An 18816-nucleotide genomic window follows, 5' to 3' on the forward strand; every position below is an offset into this window, starting at 1 on the left:
GGGCTCTTTCCTCCACAGTTGCAGAGATACAATCAAACCACGTTTAGGCGCAGAATCCCTCTCTGCAGAGCCTTCTACCTAGAATCCCTCTCTGCAGAGCCTCCTTGCCAGAATCCTTCTCTGCAGATCCTCTTCTCCAGAATCCCTCTCTATAGAGCATCCTACCCAGAATCCCTCTCTGCCAAGCCTCCTACCCAGAATCCCTCTGTGCAGATATTTCTACCCAGAATACCTCTCTGCCAAGCCTTCTACTCAGAATCCCTCTGTGCAGAGCCTTCTCTCCAGAATCCCTCTGTGCAGAGCCTTCTCCCTAGAATCCCTCTCTGTGGAGCCTTTTCCCCAGAATCCCTATCTTCGGAGCCTCTTCCCCACAATCCCTCTCTGCGGAGCCTCTTCCACAGAATCCCTCTCTGCAGAGCCTTCTACCTAGAATCCCTCTCTGCAGAGCCTCCTTGCCAGAATCCTTCTCTGCAGATCCTCTTCTCCAGATTCCCTCTCTATAGAGCATCCTACCCAGAATCCCTCTCTGGAGAGCCTTCTCCCCAGAATCCTTCTCTGGAGAGCCTCTTCCACAGAATCCCTCTCTGCAGAGCCTTCTCCCCAGAATCCCTCCCTGCAAAGCCTCCTTGCCAGAATCCCTCTCTGCAGAGCCTTCTACCCTGAATCCCTCTCTTCAAAGCCTCCTTGCCAGAATCCCTCTCTGCAGAGCCTTCTACCCTGAATCCCTCTCTGCAGAGCCTCCTCCCCAGAATCCCTCTCTGCATAACCTCCTCCCCAGAATCCCTCTCTGCAGATCCTTCTATCCAGAATCCCTCTCTGCAGAGCCTCCTACCCAGAATCCCTCTCTGCCGAGTCTTCTACCCAGAATCCCTCTGTTCAGAGCCTTCTAACCAGAATCCCTCTGTGCAGAGCATTCTACCCAGAATACCTCTCTGCCGAGCCTTCTACTCAGAATCCCTCTGTGCAGAGCCTCCTACCCAGAATCCCTCTCTGCCGAGTCTTCTGCCCAGAATCCCTCTGTGCAGAGCCTTCTAACCAGAATCCCTCTGTGCAGAGCCTTCAACCCAGAATACCTCTCTGCCGAGCCTTCTACTCAGAATCCCTCTGTGCAGAGCCTCTCTCCAGAATCCCTTTGTGCAGAGCCTTCTCCCCAGAATCCCTCTCTGCAGAGCCTCTTCCCCAGAATCCCTCTCAGTGGGACCTCTTCCCCAGAATCCCTCTCTGCAGAGCCTCCTTGTCAGAATCCCTCTCTGGAGAGCCTTTGCCCCAGAATCCCTCTCTGCAGAGACTTCTACCCAGAATACCTCTCTGGCGAGCCTTCTACTCAGAATCCCTCTGTGCAGAGCCTCTCTCCAGAATCCCTTAGTGCAGAGCCTTCTCCCCAGAATCCCTCTCTGTGGCGCCTCTTCCCCAGAATCCCTCTCTGTGGAACCTCTTCCCCAAAATCCCTCTCTGCAGAGCCTCCTTGTCAGAATCCCTCTCTGGAGAGCCTTTGCCCCAGAATCCCTCTCTGCAGAGACTTCTACCCAGAATCCCTCTCTGCAGATGCTCTTCTCCAGAATCCCTCTCTGCGGGGCCTCTTCCCCATAATCCCTTTCTGCGGAGCCTCCTTGCCAGAATCCCTCTCTGGAGACCCTTTGCCCCAGAATCCCTCTCTGGAGAGCTTCTTACACAGAATCCCTCTCTGCAGAGCCTTCTCCCCAGAATCCCTCTCTGCAGAGCCTCTTCCCCAGAATCCCTCTCTGCAGAGCCTCCTCCCCAGAATCTCTCTCTGCAGAGCCTCCTACCCAGAATCCCACTCTGCAGAGCCTCCTTGCCAGAATCCTTCTCTGCAGAGCCTCTTCTCCAGAATCCCTCTCTATAAAGCCTCCTACCCAGAATCCCTCTCTGCCAAGCCTTCTATCTAGAATCCCTCTGTGCAGAGCCTTCTACCCAGAATCCCTCTGTGCAGAGCCTTCAACCCAGAATCCCTCTCTGCTGAGCCTTCTACTCAGAATCCCTCTGTGCAGAGCCTTCTCCCCAGAATCCCTCTCTGCCAAGCCTTCTACCCCGAATCCCTCTGTGCAGAGCTTTCAACCCAGAATCCCTCTCTGCCGAGCCTTCTACTCAGAATCCCTCTGTGCAGATGCTCTTTCCCAGAATCCCTCTCTGCAGAGCCTCTTGCCCAGAATCCCTCTGTGCAGAGCCTTCTACCCAGAATCCTTCTCTGCCGAGCATTCGACTCAGAATCCCTCTCTGCACAGCCTCTTCTCCAGAATCCCTCTCAGCAGATGCTCTTTCCCAGAATCACTCTCTGCGGAACCTCTTCCCCAGAATCCCTCTCTGCGGAGCCTCTTCCCCAGAATCCCTCTCTGCGGAGCCTCTTCCCCAGAATCCCTCTCCGCAGAGCCTCCTTGCCAGAATCCCTCTCTGCAGAGCCTTCTACCCAGAATCCCTCTCTACAGAGCTTTCTACCCAGAATCCCTCTGTGCAGAGCCTTCTATCCAGAATCCCTCTCTGGAGAGCCTCTTCCCCAGAATCCCTCTGTGCAGAGCCTCCGCCTCAGAATCCCTCTCTGAAGAGCCTCCGCCCCAGAATCCCTCTCTGCAGAGCCTCCTCCCCAGAGTTCCTCTATGCAGAGCCTTCTAACCAGGATCCCTCTCTGCGGAGCCTCTTGCCCAGAATCCCTCTCTGCAGAGCCTTCTCCCCAGAATCCCTCTCTGCAGAGCCTTCTACCCAGAATCCCTCTCTGCAGAGCCTTCTACCCAGAATCCCTCTCTGCAGAGCCTTCAACCCAGAATCACTCTCTGGATAGCCTCCTTGCCAGAATCCCTCTGTGCAGAGCCTTCTTCCAGAATCCATCTCTGCGGAGCCTCTTCCCCAGAATCCCTCTCTGCAGAGCCTTCTACCCAGAATCCCCCTCTGCAGAGCCTCCTTGCCAGAATCCCTCTCTGGAGAGCCTCTTACCCAGAATCCCTCTGTGCAGAGCCTCCTCCCCAGAATCCCTCTGTGCAGAGCCTCCTCCCCAGAATCCCTCTGTGCAGAGCCTTCTACCCAGAATCCCTCTCTGCAGAGCCTCCTTGCCAGAATCCCTCTGTGCAGAGCCTTCTACCCAGAATTCCTCTCTGCAGAGCCTCCTTGCCAGAATCCCTCTCTGGAGAGCCTCTTCCCCAGAATACCTCTGTGCAGAGCCTCCTCCCCAGAATCCCTCTGTGCAGGGCCTCCTCCCCAGAATCCCTCTGTGCAGAGCCTACACCCCAGAATCCCTCTCTGCAGAGCCTTCTACCCAGAATCCTTCTCTACAGAGCTTTCTACCCAGAATCCCTCTGTGCAGAGCCTTCTACCCAGAATCCCTCTCTGGAGAGCCACTTCCCCAGAATCCCTCTCTGCAGAGCCTTCTCCCCAGAATCCCTCTCTGCAGAGCCTTCTACCCAGAATCCCTCTCTGCAGAACCTCCTTGCCAGAATCCCTCTGTGCAGAGCCTTCTACCCAGAATTCCTCTCTGCAGAGCCTCCTTGCCAGAATACGTCTGTGCAGAGCCTTCTACCCAGAATCCATCTCTGCAGAGCCTCTTCCCCAGAATCCCTCCCTGCAGAGCCTTCTACCCAGAATCCCCCTCTGCAGAGCCTCCTTGCCAGAATCCCTCTCTGGAGAGCCTCTTCCCCAGAATACCTCTGTGCAGAGCCTCCTCCCCAGAATCCCTCTGTGCAGGGCCTCCTCCCCAGAATCCCTCTGTGCAGAGCCTACGCCCCAGAATCCCTCTCTGCAGAGCCTTCTACCCAGAATCCTTCTCTACAGAGCTTTCTACCCAGAATCCCTCTGTGCAGAGCCTTCTACCCATAATCCCTCTCTGGAGAGCCACTTCCCCAGAATCCCTCTGTGCAGAGCCTCCGCCCCAGAATCCCTCTCTGCAGAGCCTTCTATCCAGAATCCCTCTCTACAGAGCTTTCTACCCAGAATCCCTCTCTGCAGAGCCTTCTCCCCAGAATGCCTCAGAATCCCTCTCTGCAGAGCCTTCCCCAGTATCCCCCTCTGCAGATGCTGTTCCCCAGAATCCCTCTATATCTATGATATATCTATCATTGAAATGGGATGGTAACAGTCAGACTGAGCTCCCTCATGAAGTTGTTATGGTCTCATGGCATAATTTATAAAAAATGTTTGTCAACAGTGGTGCCCATATTTCTGAATTACATTTAATTAAAATCAATTGGGACACCGTCAGGCCTCGGATCTGAAACTTGTGTTCATGGGGAAGAACACAAAGGTTCCGAGATCATGGGAGTCGAGTCTGAAGCTTGATAGATCAAAGGGGCATAAGTCTCCCAAGCTGCACTATTCACATGACAGCGAATAGATGACGATGTTTGATTCAGGTAAGGAGGACACGCGGTCGCTCTCTAGAACGATTCACTATCGTTTGAATGTGCGAGGTGTGTCAAAGTACCCCACTGTTGAGAAATAACTTAGTTCCGCCTCTTGGTCGTCACTATTTTAAACATTTCTGCAAGGCACTAAGGTAGTAGGGTCTCTAGGTGTTTCATTTAAAGCCTTGTGCAAGAGACGGTTGGTTTGAGAGCACTCGTGGTCAAACCAACACAGGATTTGCCGCACTGATCTAGGGGGTTTGGAAAGGGACTGGTGAATTTTGGAACATAGAGCTACAAATGTATCGACCACCGCCCTTTCACCGCCAGCCTCCTCTTCCAGCCACCCCAACACTAGATTGGTGTTCTCAGAAATTAAACTTCCCTATCGGTGTCAGAGAGTTTGGCATTAAAAGTATCGGCAAGGCTTCGATGCGTTTGTTGTCCTTCCAGGGCTCTTTCCACCACAGTTGCAGAGATACAATCAAACCACGTTTAGGCGCATTGGAAAAGTCATTATTGTAGAAATGTATCATATACATTGGCGGTATCGCCATCATTTATAAACATAACCTTACCTGCCGCTTGTTTGGCAGTTTGGTTGAAGACTGCGAGAATCTCCATTTTTCATTTGGGCTCACTCGCAGTCTTTCCCTCTCAGATATTCTCATCTACCCTCCGCCCGGACCTAATGGCCAATTCTGCAAATCACTATTGGAAGCAGCTGCAACCCTTTTCAGCACTGCGGCGAATCCTTACCTTGCTAGTAAATTTTAATTTGCACTTCAACGACCCCACCTCCTTAGCCGCAACCAAACTGTCTCAGGATCCTGCTGCATTTCAGCTCTCTCAGAAGGTCCTGTCTGCGACTCATGTTAAAGGACATGTCCTTGACCCTATCTTTTCCAATCTGAAGGATATATCTGGGAAGGAGCCCATTCCTCTACCCTGGTCGGACCACTCCTAGATTCCATTCTCATGGAACCCTATAAATACAACTCTCCATACTCGACCTACGCGAGCTTTGTCCCTTCTGTGGACTAGACTCCCTATAGACAAGTGGGTCTGGGAACTGGAAAGGTCAAAGCCAACCCCGAATATCAACCCGGCTGTCACCAATGAAAGTTTCAATAGCTGGACAGAGGGTACCCTCGACCGGGTCCTTCGGAAAAAGCTGATTCCGATTAAAGGAGGGCCAAATAACACGGCCTGGTATTCCCCCAAACTTCGGGAGTTAAAACAGAAGTGTAAAAAATTCGAAAGAGCATGGAATGAATGAATATTGGATTTATAAAGCGCAAACTTAACTTCAGGGCGTCAAGGAGGAAAGATTTCTCCCCCTGCAAGAAATTGGAACCTATAAGGCAGAAATTAAAGGGCTCAGGCCTCGTTTTATGAGGAGAGGATTCTCTGGCCTTCAACTCTCAAAAGGAAACCTTTCTCATTGCGAAAAAACTACTTAGAGCCCTCCTCCCTCCAGACATTCCGGATGTGTCCGGCCATCGATGCAATGAACACGCAGACTATTTTTATCATAAAATCCAATCCACATACTCCTCCTTCCCCCGGTTGATAATTACCTTAACCTCCATTAGGAGGATATCGGTCTGCCGGATCGGGGACACTCCTTACAGGTCTTCCCCCCTGTTAACCAGGAATCATTCCAGGCTATTTTGACACTGGTTAAGAGCGGATCGCCATGTGATCCGGCTCCTCCTAATATTCTGAAGCAGGTAGCTAATATAGTTGCTCCAACCATTATTCACATGCTTAATGCCTCGCTCTCCACGGGCATAGTCCCTCACCAGTGGAAAAGGGCTACGGTAAAATCTCTCCTAAAGAAACCTAATCTGGACCCATACTCCTTGAGCAACTACCGTCCTGTCTCGCTTCTTCCAGGGATTAGCAAGATCGCGGAGAAATATGTTAACCTCACACTCTACTTACCTGGAATCCCATAAACTCCTCCAATCCTCTCAAACCGGCTTTCGACCGCACCAAGGTATAGAAACTGTGTTACTATCAGTAGTCGAGGAATCCAGAAAGATCCTTGAGGCAGGAGGCTCTTCAGCTGTGATTCTCTTAGACCTTAGCGCAGCCTTCGATACGGTCAACCACCAAATCTTGGTTCACCGACTCAGAGGTTTGGGGGTAACCGGCACAGCCTTATCATGGCTGCAGTCTTTCCTGGATGAAAGATCCTTCCAGGTGTTCGAGGGTGAGGCTATCTCAAAAGCCCTGCCCCTTCATTGTATTTACCTATGCTGATGACACTCAGTTGGTTGTGGCACTGAATCATCCTGACCAGGTGTCCATGGGCCTTCGCCCTTGCCTCAAGGAAGTGGCCAATTGGATGAACCTGTTGCATTTGGAATTGAATGGCGACAAGACTGAGCTCATGGTTCTTGGAGATCACATTAATTTTAAAGCAAGCACTATGTGGCGAGTTTGTATGGGCCCGGCCCCCACTCCAAAGACAGAGATAAAGAGTCTGGGAGTCTGGCTGGACCAGGACCTCAGTTTCAAAGTTCAGGCCAGGAAGGTTGCAGACTCTTGTTAGGGCATCCATAGGATGCTGGGTAAAGTGCTCCCTCTTCTTCCCTTCCGGGCTAGAAAGCTGATGATTCAGGCACTCGTCTTGTCTCGGATTGACTATGGAAACACCTTATATTTAGGCGCGCCTAGTTCGGTAATTGTCAAACTTAAGACAGTGCAGAACTGTGCAGCAAGAATGCACATTGGGATCCCGTCTCGTCACTCTGCAAGGCCCGCCTTGAAGTCCCTCCATTGGCTTCCTGTTCAGGAGAGAATCCGCTTCAAGGCCTTGTGCACTGCTCACAGGTCGCTTGGAGGGAATGGTCCTCCAATTAATCTCTCCTTGGTCCACCCCTATCGGGCCAATAGGCAATTGCGTTCAGACGACCTTTCCCTAGCAGTTGTTCCCAGGATCAAAAAGGCCAGAAGTGGCGGGCGGCTTTTTTCTTATAATGCCGCCAGACTGTGGAACTCGCTCCCTCTGCCCTTGCGGAAGGAACACAATCATCTGGCCTTCCGCAAACAGCTAAAGTTTTCCCTTAGCTGTTCCCTTCTGCCTCTATGAACTGCCTCAGCGCTGGGATGCCTTCAGGTAGCTACGCGCTTTAGAAGTGCTATTTCATTTCATTCATTCATTCATACAATGACTGAGCTCCCGTAAGAAGGGCCACCTGAAGATTACTATCCTGAATTGTTATTGCCTCCGTGAGAGAACCAAGGAAAGGGTTAACCCATGTACTTAAACCACCAGATGCTCGACCTGAGCGAGAAGGAACAGCTGGAACACTAAAACACATATAACCTTCAAACATTATGGGGTTTATGTCCCAGGTTTCCTGCAATAGCAGTATATTGTATGATTTAATACACACATGCCAATCCTGGAGAGCCATCTTGGTGTGTGCGCCTGCAGCATTCCAGCTCAACATGCAGAGAGGCGTCAATTATCTGCAGTCGGACCAGCTATCAATGACTCCCAATGAGGGTTTACACTAAACTTTCAGGCGTAGTAACAGTCTGCGCCTTAATAATGGACTGCTGTGAGGTTCTTTGACAACCACTTGGGGTCCTCCCCCATACAGTTTGCTGTCGTCCGGCACGTTAAGTCATTGAATCTCGTTCAAATTGGAGAATACTGCACATATATTGTGGCAAAGTAAGCTTTGGAATGGTTGAGGTTAATATGTATGTACTGGTGGACGACCTACCCCCCATTTGGGTGGCTTTTAATAGTACCCCAACGGTAATGTGACGGTCATAGTTCTCTTCCATATAATTGTAACATTTGTGCCAAGTGATTTCTCCTTAGTACTGGGGTGGGCTTTTTACAATTTACAGCAGCACAGTCCCCTTCTATGGGGCCGATTACGATGTCGGTCGTAAACCCTCGAACCTTAGGTTAGTTTCAACTCCGAGCGGCTAATTACGATACAGCCGGTCGAAATTGAAACCTGCCGGTCATTCTGGCTGGCTTCAAACGGGCTCGACAGGCTCAAGGAGCCCGTCGGGAAGTCCGAACCTGCCCGTAATCCATTTAGACTGCGAATAACGCCGTCCGGAATACGATTCACAGTTTCCAGCAGGGTTTCCATGCCAGCCTTTCAAACATGGGAAACCCTGTCAGAAAGCGTGTTTGGGGAGCCCTTAGCAGGGCTCCTTTTCCCTTATGGCCTCCGGTTGGGGCCGAGGAGGACTTTGTGGCAGGCACCTTGAGGTTCCTGCCATGGGATGCAGGGTTTAACACAATCTCTCATTTCACAATGGGAACTGGTGTTACGGCCGGTGTTTGGCAGCAACACAAGCTCCCAAAGAGAAATGGGAGAATGCGACAGATGCGGTTGCATCATAATTAAATGGTTGGCCCAACCGACTGGAGGTCTGTCGGTCCTGTTTCTGCCTCGGTGTCAGTCGGAGGAAACTCCGACTGACATCGTTATAGGCCCCCTATGTCTTTTTTCGAGAGACCAACCTAGCTTACTCGAGGTACCATTAAAATTTTATTTGCAATTGCAAGATTGAAACGTTTGTGCTCACCGAGCCAGTGAAGGACGTTGTTCCGAGCCTGGACCCAGGTCTCTGTGTCATTTTCCTTCAGAGGCAGCACTCCTGCCATTAGCTAAACATAAGGGCAGACTTTAAGTGGTAATTTAAGAATTATAGCACTGGAAATAGTACTAGGCTTTTTATCTACAGCTCCGTTTGCTTCTCGTGGTAAAATCGACTGATTAGAACTGATTGTGGCATTCGAAGCGTGAGTATTTAACTTACTGCAGGGCCGGCTTTAGGGCAGTGCAACTGGTGCGGCCGCGCTGGGCGCTGGCCTGTGGAGGGGGGGGGCACTGTGACCTCAGGGGGTGCTGTGTTTAGCAATATCTTATGATAGGAGAGATGAAAGGCCCTTTTGCAGGTGGTAGTGAGAGAATCCGAGGAGGCGGTCATGGGACGTGAGGGGCGCCAAAATTGATTGTCGCACCAGGCACAACGAGCACTAAAGCCGACCCTGACTTACTGTGTCTGATACCCGGTACTTCTGGATACAAGCCATGGGTAGGAGTAACGACGGCCCTAGCCCCATTTAAGGTATCTTTCACAGTTGTTAGTGTGTGTGTATTATAGGATGTTGGGGGCTGCTTGGTCGTTCTCTTCCATTTTACAACTGGTTCTGGAGAAAACGTAGGACTGGAGCGAGCTGTGATCGCAGGAGCTAACTGAGTGCTTGGGCAGTGATTGCAGAAGCTAAATGAGTGCTTGGGCAGTGATCGCAGGAGCTAACTGAGTGCTTGTGCAGTGATCGCAGGAGCTAACTGAGTGCTTGGGCAGTGATCACAGGAGTTAACTGAGTGCTTGGGCAGTGATTGCAGGAGCTAACTGGGTGCTTGGGCAGTGATCGCAGGAGCTAACTGAGTGCTTGGGCAGTGATCGCAGGAGCTAACTGAGTGCTTGGGCAGTGAGCGCAGGAGCTAACTGAGCTTGAGCCCTGTTCTACAGCTTCTGACATAGATAGTAGTGACGCGAGAGTCCGAAGGCGCACCTCTGAGATTCTTCCCACGGGTACCCCCATAAGCTACAAGGTGAGGGTATCGGTACATCAAATCCCTGACTCCTTTCACCAGAGCTCCTTCCGTGCCCCAGAGACAGTCTTCATCCGGTTAAACATATTTCAGCAGATACCACCCCTAGAGCTCTCGACAACGTCATATCCATACTCTTAGGTTCAGAGGGGGGGGGGGGGGAGCCTTTTGTTTACCCACAGTTCAGAGGGGGGGAGCCTTTTGTTTACCCATAGCGCTCTGATGTAAAATACAACAAACAAATTAAAAAAGCGATTACTTAATGTTGGTGAGAGATGAATTTTTTTTTACAAAATAGTGACCACGTCAGAGGAGTGGGCCAGCCCCGGCAATCTGTGAGCACACACAGCAAGATGTCTGTCTAATTTCCTGGAAGAATCTAATTATCTCGACCCTCACCAGGCGGGTTTCTGGCCTGCCCACTCGACAGAAACAGTAATACTAGCTGTCCTGGATACTCTCCGTGACTTCGCCAACAGAAGCTCCCCTCAGGCACTGGTATTACTGGATCTCTCTGCTGCCTTTGACACAGTCGACCACACTATTCTGGTTGACCGTGTCAGGCAAGCTGGCATCCAAGGCGCAGCCGCTAGCTGGCTTAGCTCCTTCCTGGAGGACCGATCCCAGGCTGTCCATCAAGGCCACTTCATGGCCCCCAAACGGAGAACTACGTGTGGTGTTCCGCAAGGCTCCTCCCTTTCCCCCCACCTGTTCAACCTCTACATCCTCCCCCTGATCCAGTCCCTCAAAGACAGGAAGGTGACAGCCTTCAACAACGCGGACGACCTACAACTGGTCTTCACGGTCGACAATTCACACAGCTCAATCATCGAATTTCAGGCCACCATGCGGCACATTCAACAATGGATGGACCGCAACCACCTTAAGATGAATCCTGGCAAGACGCAGCTAGTACTCACAGGAGACAACCACAAGTACTGGGACCCACATTATTGGCCGTTAGAGCTAGGATCTACGCCTACTCCTTCCCCTTCGGCAAAAACACTCGGTGTCACCTTAAACAATGATCTCTCACTAAAAACACAGGTCGGCTCGGTAATCTCCAAATGCTTCTTCCAATTGCGAATTATCAGGAAGATTCATCGCCTACTCACGCAGGAAGCCTTGACCCAGGTTGTAATTGCCACCGTCTTGCCACACCTGGACTACGCTAACTCTGTTTACTTGGGCATGCCTCTCTATCTGCTCAAACGGTTGCAGATAGTCCAGAATCACACAACCAAACTGCTTCTACGACACTCCAGACGGCAACCAGCGACACCCCTGTTACGGAAACTGCACTGGCTCCCCATTCCTCAACGCTGCACGTTCAAAACAGGATGCCTGATCTTCAAATCCTTGCACGGTCAGAGTCCCAAATTCATCGACAACCTGATACTCAGGCACACCCCCTCTCGCAACTTGCGCTCACCTCACCTCTCGCTCCTTTCCACCCCCACGTTCAAGTGGAAATGTCTAGGAGGCTGCAGATTTGCAACTCTCGCCCCTAGACTGTGGAACTCCTTCCCCTGGAGATACGGACATGCATTGACCTTCTGAAGGTTAGGAGGTCTCTCAAAACCTGGTTATTTGTGCAAGCCTACAACTGACATCCCCATAGGTAATGGTCAGAGCCTACTACTACAGCGCCATGAAACCCCCCGGTGTACGTGCGCTCTACAAGTCATTCGTAACATTAACATTAACATTGATAAAGCAGTGTTAGGCGATGTCACGGCGCTCGCCAGCATGGCATGGAGTGACGACACAGGCACAGGCAAGGTGAAAAGACTTTCGACTGAGCGGGTAGAAGATAGGTCTCTTGCCTCACTGTGGTAATCATTCAGTAAGAGGGGTGTGTGCCTCTTCCCAGAGTTGTGAAAAGACTGACCCACCACTGAAAACACCATTAGAAGCTGGGGTGGGGTGTAATCCCTGCTGTTTTCCCACTCTTCCATGCTGTTCCCTCCCTCTTGTCTCCTTCCCTGGACTGTCTCGAGGTCCTCTCTCCAGCACAGCTCTTTTGCACCACTCTCCTCGTGGCCCTGGATGCATCACACATCCTGCACAGGATTCATGTCTAAGTGTCTGTACGGGGGGTGAGGTGGGGGGCTGAATATTGGAATATGGAGGGGGAGACAGGGGGGCATATTTCATGGATTTAGGGAGTCACCCCAGTTAGTTCCTTCAGTGGTTATATCTGCGGAGAGAAATGTGCTATTTCAGAGCTGTCTCAGTCCTGCCTTTAACCTTCTTTTTCACAAACACCGATGTGTCTACTCTGCTTTAAGAGTCCACAAAGCGGCCCTTCCTGCTTCCATCACTTCGCCCCTTTCAATTATTTCCACTTTTCCTGTCTAAGAATGTCATTGGGCCTGATTCACAGAACTAACTTAAGACAAAATTCTAAACGTACTACTTTTGGTATTCACAGAAGGCATTTAGTAGTAGTAAAGTTAGGATTTTGTCTTAAGTCTGTCTTAAGTCTGTCTTAAGTTTGTCTTAAATCTGTCTTAAGTCTGTCTTAAGTCTGTCCTACTACTTTTGGTATTCACAGAAGGCATTTAGTAGTAGTAAAGTTAGGATTTTGTCTTAAATTTGACTTAAGACATACTTAAGACAGACTTAAGACAGACTTAAGACAGACTTAAGACAGACTTAAGACAAACTTAGGACAGACTTAAGACAGACTTAAGACAGACTTAAGAAAGACTTAAGAAAGACTTAAGACAAAATCCTAACTTTACTACTGCTAAATGCCTTCTGTGAATACCAAAAGTAGTAAGTTTGGGATTTTGTCTTAAGTTAGTTCTGTTAATCGGGCCCATTGTTTCTATAGTTACTGGTGATCGTTTTTTAATCTTAGATGCACACATTCTTCCATCATGTGTACGTAGGACCGTATAGTATGCGAGGTGGAGTAGCCATTTTTCAGCTCTCCTTCACTGCATCTGTGCTTTGTTGATCGTCTGAAACTCTGTTTCTCAGCAGTGCATCTTGTGTCCTTTATTAAAAAAGCTTCATATACAAAAAAATGAATGTCTTGAGTTGAACTGATGTATTTACAGTGAAGTCCTTCTGAAATGTCCCTTTCTCTTTTCCAGGAAGCCATTGTCAGCACCTGGATTCAGTTCAGCGACGGATCAGTGACGCCTTTGGACATCTATGACCCCAAGGACTTCACCCTCTCTGCCGTCTCACTGGATGACTCCGTGGTCTCCGCGCACCAGAGCCCGCTGCTGAGGTGGCCTGTAGTGATGGCTGAAGGCGAAGGGCAGGGGACACTGGTCAGCGTAGATCTGATGATCTCCGAGAGCTGCCAGAAGTCAAAGAGAAAGAGCGTGCTCGCCGTTGGCAATGGCCGTGTCAAGGTCAAGTTTGGCCAGAGCGATGGCCACTCAAGGCAAGGAGGTGCTTACGATGGGGGCATCATTGAAAACCAAGCGAGTGACCGGCGGCAGAAGGCGTCAGACCAGGAACGCTATGGGCTGGATGGAAGGTATCTTGGAAGCTCTTCAGATGAGCATGAAGAACGCACCAACAGGAGAGAGGGGAGCACTGCCAGAACCACACTCAGTGGTCGCGAGGACGGAGGTGGCCTCTCCGACGATGGGCAGCTACAAAACATTCCAATAGACTTCACCAACTTTCCTGCCAATGTAGATCTTCCCAAGATTCATGGAGGCCTAGAGGAGAATGACCTTGTCCAGGCGCCGAGGGGACTGAGTGACCTTGAGATTGGAATGTACGCCTTGCTGGGGGTTTTCTGCCTGGCCATACTTGTCTTCTTAATAAACTGTGCAACTTTTGCATTGAGATACAGACACAAGCACATCCCAGTGGAAGGCCAAGCCAGCATGACGCACTCCCATGACTGGGTGTGGCTTGGTAACGAGGCGGAGATGTTGGAGAACACACCCGACGTCTCCCCGCTGCAGGACGAGCGCACCACCATCATAGACAGAGGGGTGGGCTTTGAGGAGAGCAATCGCCTGCTAAATGGCAGCGCCCCAAAAAACGTTCAGAGCCAGATACACAGGTCAGCAGACTCAGGGGGCAAGCACAGCAAAGACCAGAAAAGTGACCCGATGCATTCCCCCACCTCAAAAAGGAAACGGGTGAAATTTACCACTTTTACAACCATTCCAGCAGATGACAGTTGCCCAACGGTCAACTCTCTTTTGACCGGCAACGAGGAGGACATTAAGTGGGTATGTCAAGACATGGGCCTGGGGGACCCCAAGGATCTCAGGAACTGCATGGCAATGTACAAGGACAGTATGTAGGGCGCTCTTGGGGGCCACACTTTGGGGCCTTCAGACACACTCAGCAAAGTGGGGTAGAATAGAACCCACCCAACAGCTTCAGGTAGTCATGGAAAAACATTTGCCAAACTCTGCAGGTAAACTATTTGAAAATATGAATGTATAGGACTGGTAGGGGGAACAGTGCGTGGGCGTGGGGGGCCCAGCGACATAGAAGTGAAAATGCATACGTAAAAGTACCAAAAATATCATTTGTAGAAAAGAAAAAACAGAAAAAAAACAATATCATGTTATATTTTTAATAACGTTTAGAGAGGGGCCTTTTATAGGACATTTTAAGGTTCTACCCAGACATCTGTTTCTTGTTTTTTGGTCAACAGGTGTCTGATGATGGATGGTGATATTATCTGTTAAAACTTTTCTGACTGTTGGAATTTTATTGATTTTTATTTTTTAATATTTGTTTTTTTGAAAAAAAATACTTTTCAGTTTTGATTCAGTTGATATGTTTTGTCGTGCCAAGGTTGAACTTGGAGGACCATCTTTGCCTAATGTGTTCCGGTGCACATGTGGTGGGCAGCTGGGTCCTTACTACTCACTTGACTTGTTTTGCACAACCAAAGCCCCTTTCCTCTTCTGGACAGCACAGTGTACCTCTCACCCTTCCGCAGCTGGCCCTCAACACATTTTGAGGCACCCCAAGGCCTTCGGCAGTGGCTCGCTTGAGATGTGGAATGCCAGTCGTTGCAACAGATTGTGAAATATATCTTGTAAATAAATGCAGTATGCTTCCTCCCCCTTCCAGGTAGCCCTGTGCATTGACATCCTTAAATCTTTCTAGTCCATGTGTTTCTTTTGAGGAATGTATCCTGAATGATAGCATTTGCCATTTTATTTGGAAGTGTGAGAGCCTTATCTGGGAAGATGTGGTTACCAGGACAGTTGAAGACCTCCCAACACGCTACTGAGCGGCATTACGAAACTTGATGGAGACCCCCTGCAAAGTACATGAAGAATACCCTCCAACCTGCCCCAGTCAGGAACACTCACTCTCAGACCAGGGGCCCGCCACCCATGCACTGTGCCAGAGGGGACCCCCTGGAGTTTGAGCCCACCCCCCTGCTCCACAGGGGCTGCGGGGGCTAATGTTATACCACTGGCGCTACTTAACAGCATGCACCGGGCTTGGAGTCTGCCCACAGCTTTTCTGTGTAGGCTGCAACTATCGAGTCCCAAATATCAATGCGACAGAATATTGTTACAAGAACAATAAGGGACAAAATATGTGGCCTGGGAAGAGTTTGTAGCGTTTTACTCCACAGAACTCAGCTAAGTGCCAGAAAAACTCTGCCGCGCTCTGCAAAGTTCCGCCAGCAGCAGAGTTTGTAAAGTCGCGCTGCTCGCACTGATTTTTAGTGCCAGAAGTTTGTCTCGCGCTGTAAAAAAGTACAAACAGCACTACGTGTCACACCAAAGGGTGCTGCTGCTCGAGTAGACATTCTACTCAAGCAGCAGCTTCCTCAACGCGAGCGGCAGATTTCTCAATGCGAGCGTTCGCGGCCTGCCGTGACTGCCCATGATAAGAAATTTTGCCGGGAGGAGGTCTAGTACACACATTTTTCTCGCACATGCTCTCCAACTTACTATTGGTGAGCTGCTCGAGAGAAAGAACTCTGCTCTTTGTCACTTTGTGGAGTTTTCTGGAACGCCGCACAGAGCATGGAGTGGGAAAAACTCCACAAACACCGCCGGCAGAACGGAATTCTTCACACACCCCTACAAAATATTTAAAGGTACGTTTCTATATATTTCTATACCTAGCTCCCCATATGTGCACCTTGGTGATGTATACATATAACGTCTGGGTACATAGATGTGGAGTTAAGAAAAGTAAATCCTTACTACCTTCTGTGCCACTTACCTTTCGATAAATTGTCCCTCGATATTGTTGTAATGGTTTTCTGTCTCAGTATTCGGGATTCAATATTCCCTTGTACAATCCAGCTGTTCCGGCCAATGTCCTGTGAGACTCATCAACCCAGTTCGAGGAGCCAATCAACAGTCCTACACTGGATGGTGACTGCTTTTTGGTTGGTGGTTAAAAATGATCTTATTGTAAGCCTCAACCAATGACTGAGCACCAAGATGCAATGGGGCCACTCTGCTACAGACTCCCAATTCTGCAACTTCAGCCCTCATTTTACATTTTGCACCCAGTTACTTCGAAGATACCGGCTAAGTCCACTTACTCTGAACGGCTCTCAGAGGACCTCTTCGAAGAGCACAACCCAAGTAAAGCAGTGTCTAGAAGGAGATTAGTCAGCATTGAATTAATATGTATAATTGGCTTTAATTGATCACTTCCCACAGAAACGGATAACAATGCAAGAATTAGCATGTACATAAGCACTAAATTGTGACAACATATTCTTTTTGGGGGACGGAGGGAAAATAATCTGTAGTTCAAATAATTTTGACAGACACCGTGAGTGAGTGACAGGGAAATACTGTCTTCAATTTCCCCACCAACGTCTTCTCTGTTAGAGGAAAATCTCGTTTGGTTGGGGCGGCAGACATCAATTTTATTTTCTAAATAAACCCTTTGAGAGGGAGTGACGAAGGTGACCTGGGCCTCAGAGAGCTATCTGGACATACACGGATGTCAACCCTAGAGGTTCAAGATTTTATCTTAATACATGGGTAAGACCTCAAAAAGGCATTTTAAGAAATATCTCCTGGAGTAGAAACATGTACTGTACAGTTTATATGAACTTTATTCAAAGTATAAACCATTAGAGTGGTGCAAAGGTAAAAATATGCATCTACACTCACCACTATCATTGGGAGACTCTACCGCCAATTCCTTCTGGATTTGTGACCAGTATTGCTGAAGATTCCAATACTATCCCTCTCTAAATCTGGTTCGAGGCAACCAAACGCAGTATCTGCAAAACTTCAGAGAATTGTTTATGGTATGGTGTAGTGGGTGCTATGTGAAGTGAGTTGGTACTTTCAGCTCCTTCCCAACCCCAGGGGCCAGGAATAGACTTCAGATGTTATCTTCATCAAAATCACCCTAGAATGGATCCTTTGGAATTAAAGAGCTTAAGGATACCCACCCGGAACCCGCCAGGCCCCTCCAGGTGAATTTGTAATCAGTGTTCAAATAAAAATCACTTTCTCAAATGGTAACAGATATGAACTTTCAACTTCTAATTCTATTTCAAAGAGGCAGGTTCCAGTGGTCATTGAAAAACGGATTTATCTCAAATCCTCCTAGAAAGGCTTTCTCTGAAAGTAGTATTGGAGCAAAATGTTCTTAGGGGGCAGTCACGCGGCTCGCCCCATCTCATTCCATTTATTGAATCTTTTATCAAATGATTAAGGTAGCAGATTTATAGAGATTACCTTTGGAGTTACTGCATAGAGTAGACGAGCATTATAACACAATATGCCTAGAATGCATTGTAGACTGAGAGAATGTAATATTTATTTATACGTAATATACAAATTGTAATTGAATGCATTACATGGCCTGACAAGGTGCTCTGTTGTACTCTTCTTCAGTACTCTGTGTTAGTTTTACTTTCCATTTAACCAACTCTTCGAAGAAGCTAATCCTGGATACGATTTATTGACGACGTGTACATAAAAATGCTGTTTGTGATTAATTGGCACATAAGAATTTAGGATACTGTCTGTAACAAGTAAAGGCCAGCGGCAGCCCGGGGAGGGCTGGGACTAGAAAGACTGATTTCCTTTTGCTTCTCTGAATGCTGTGAATAAATTACTTGCTCGCCAGTTTCCTCTCTTTATGGTCTTCTTGTAATATATTGGAGTTTGGAGATGGCTCGCCTTCTTGTTCATGTACTTGCCTCTGATTATGGCTGGGTATGGCCATGCTTCTTTCATCTCAGCAGGTTCTCCCACAAGAGAGGATGAATCAAGGTTTCTGGGTTCCAGCTCTCTGTTGCTTGTGTCAAATGGTGTATGGAATAGCATCTCTTTAGGAGTCCTTGCTGGGGTGGTGGGAGCTTTAAGGAATGGGCTGGAGAGCGCCTAAGTTTCAATAAAGATGTCCGACTTCGTGAAATGTGGAGGGAAACTCAGAAATCATATGCTCTACTAAAGAGGCTCCAAGTGTTAGACCTTAACTCATCAGGGCGCCGAAGGACCTACTAGGCACAGTCATAAGGTTCGTATTGCTCTTCAATAAACTAGCCCGATGGACCATGGAAAGGGAAGAGACATGTTCCTCAGTGTTTGCGAACAGCACTTGGATGCGAGGCTTGAGGACAGAATGGTACGTTTGATGTGTTCATGCATCGTGCCTCTGTGGCTCGCGAGGACCAGAATGATACGTCTGATGTGTTCATGCAACGTGCCTCTGTGGCTCGCGCAGACCAGAATGGTAGTCTGATGTGTTCATGCACCGTGCCTCTGTGGCTCGCGAGGACCAGAATGATACGTCTGATGTGTTCATGTACAGTGCCTCTGTGGCTCGCGAGGACCAGAATGGTATGTCTGATGTGTTCATGCACCGTGCCTCTGTGGCTCGCGAGGACCAGAATGGTACGTCTGATGTGTTCATGTACCGTG

The 18816-nt window shown here is 49.1% G+C and overlaps 1 protein-coding gene across 1 annotated transcript in view; it reads left to right on the forward strand.

The window, feature by feature from the left end:
* LOC146783165 (transmembrane protein 132C-like) overlaps positions 1-15040 on the forward strand; it is a 1355452-nt gene extending 1340412 nt beyond the window's left edge. Inside the window, exon 9 of the mRNA XM_085636355.1 lies at positions 13057-15040. Within this exon, the coding sequence (XP_085492481.1) occupies positions 13057-14238 (1182 nt within the window). The 3' untranslated portion in view covers positions 14239-15040. The remainder of the gene's footprint in view (positions 1-13056) is intronic.
* Positions 15041-18816: the final 3776 nt, after the last annotated feature.

Source organism: Triturus cristatus, chromosome 11 (genome assembly GCF_964204655.1).
Source record: "Triturus cristatus chromosome 11, aTriCri1.1, whole genome shotgun sequence".
NCBI classification, from domain to species: Eukaryota; Metazoa; Chordata; class Amphibia; order Caudata; family Salamandridae; genus Triturus; species Triturus cristatus.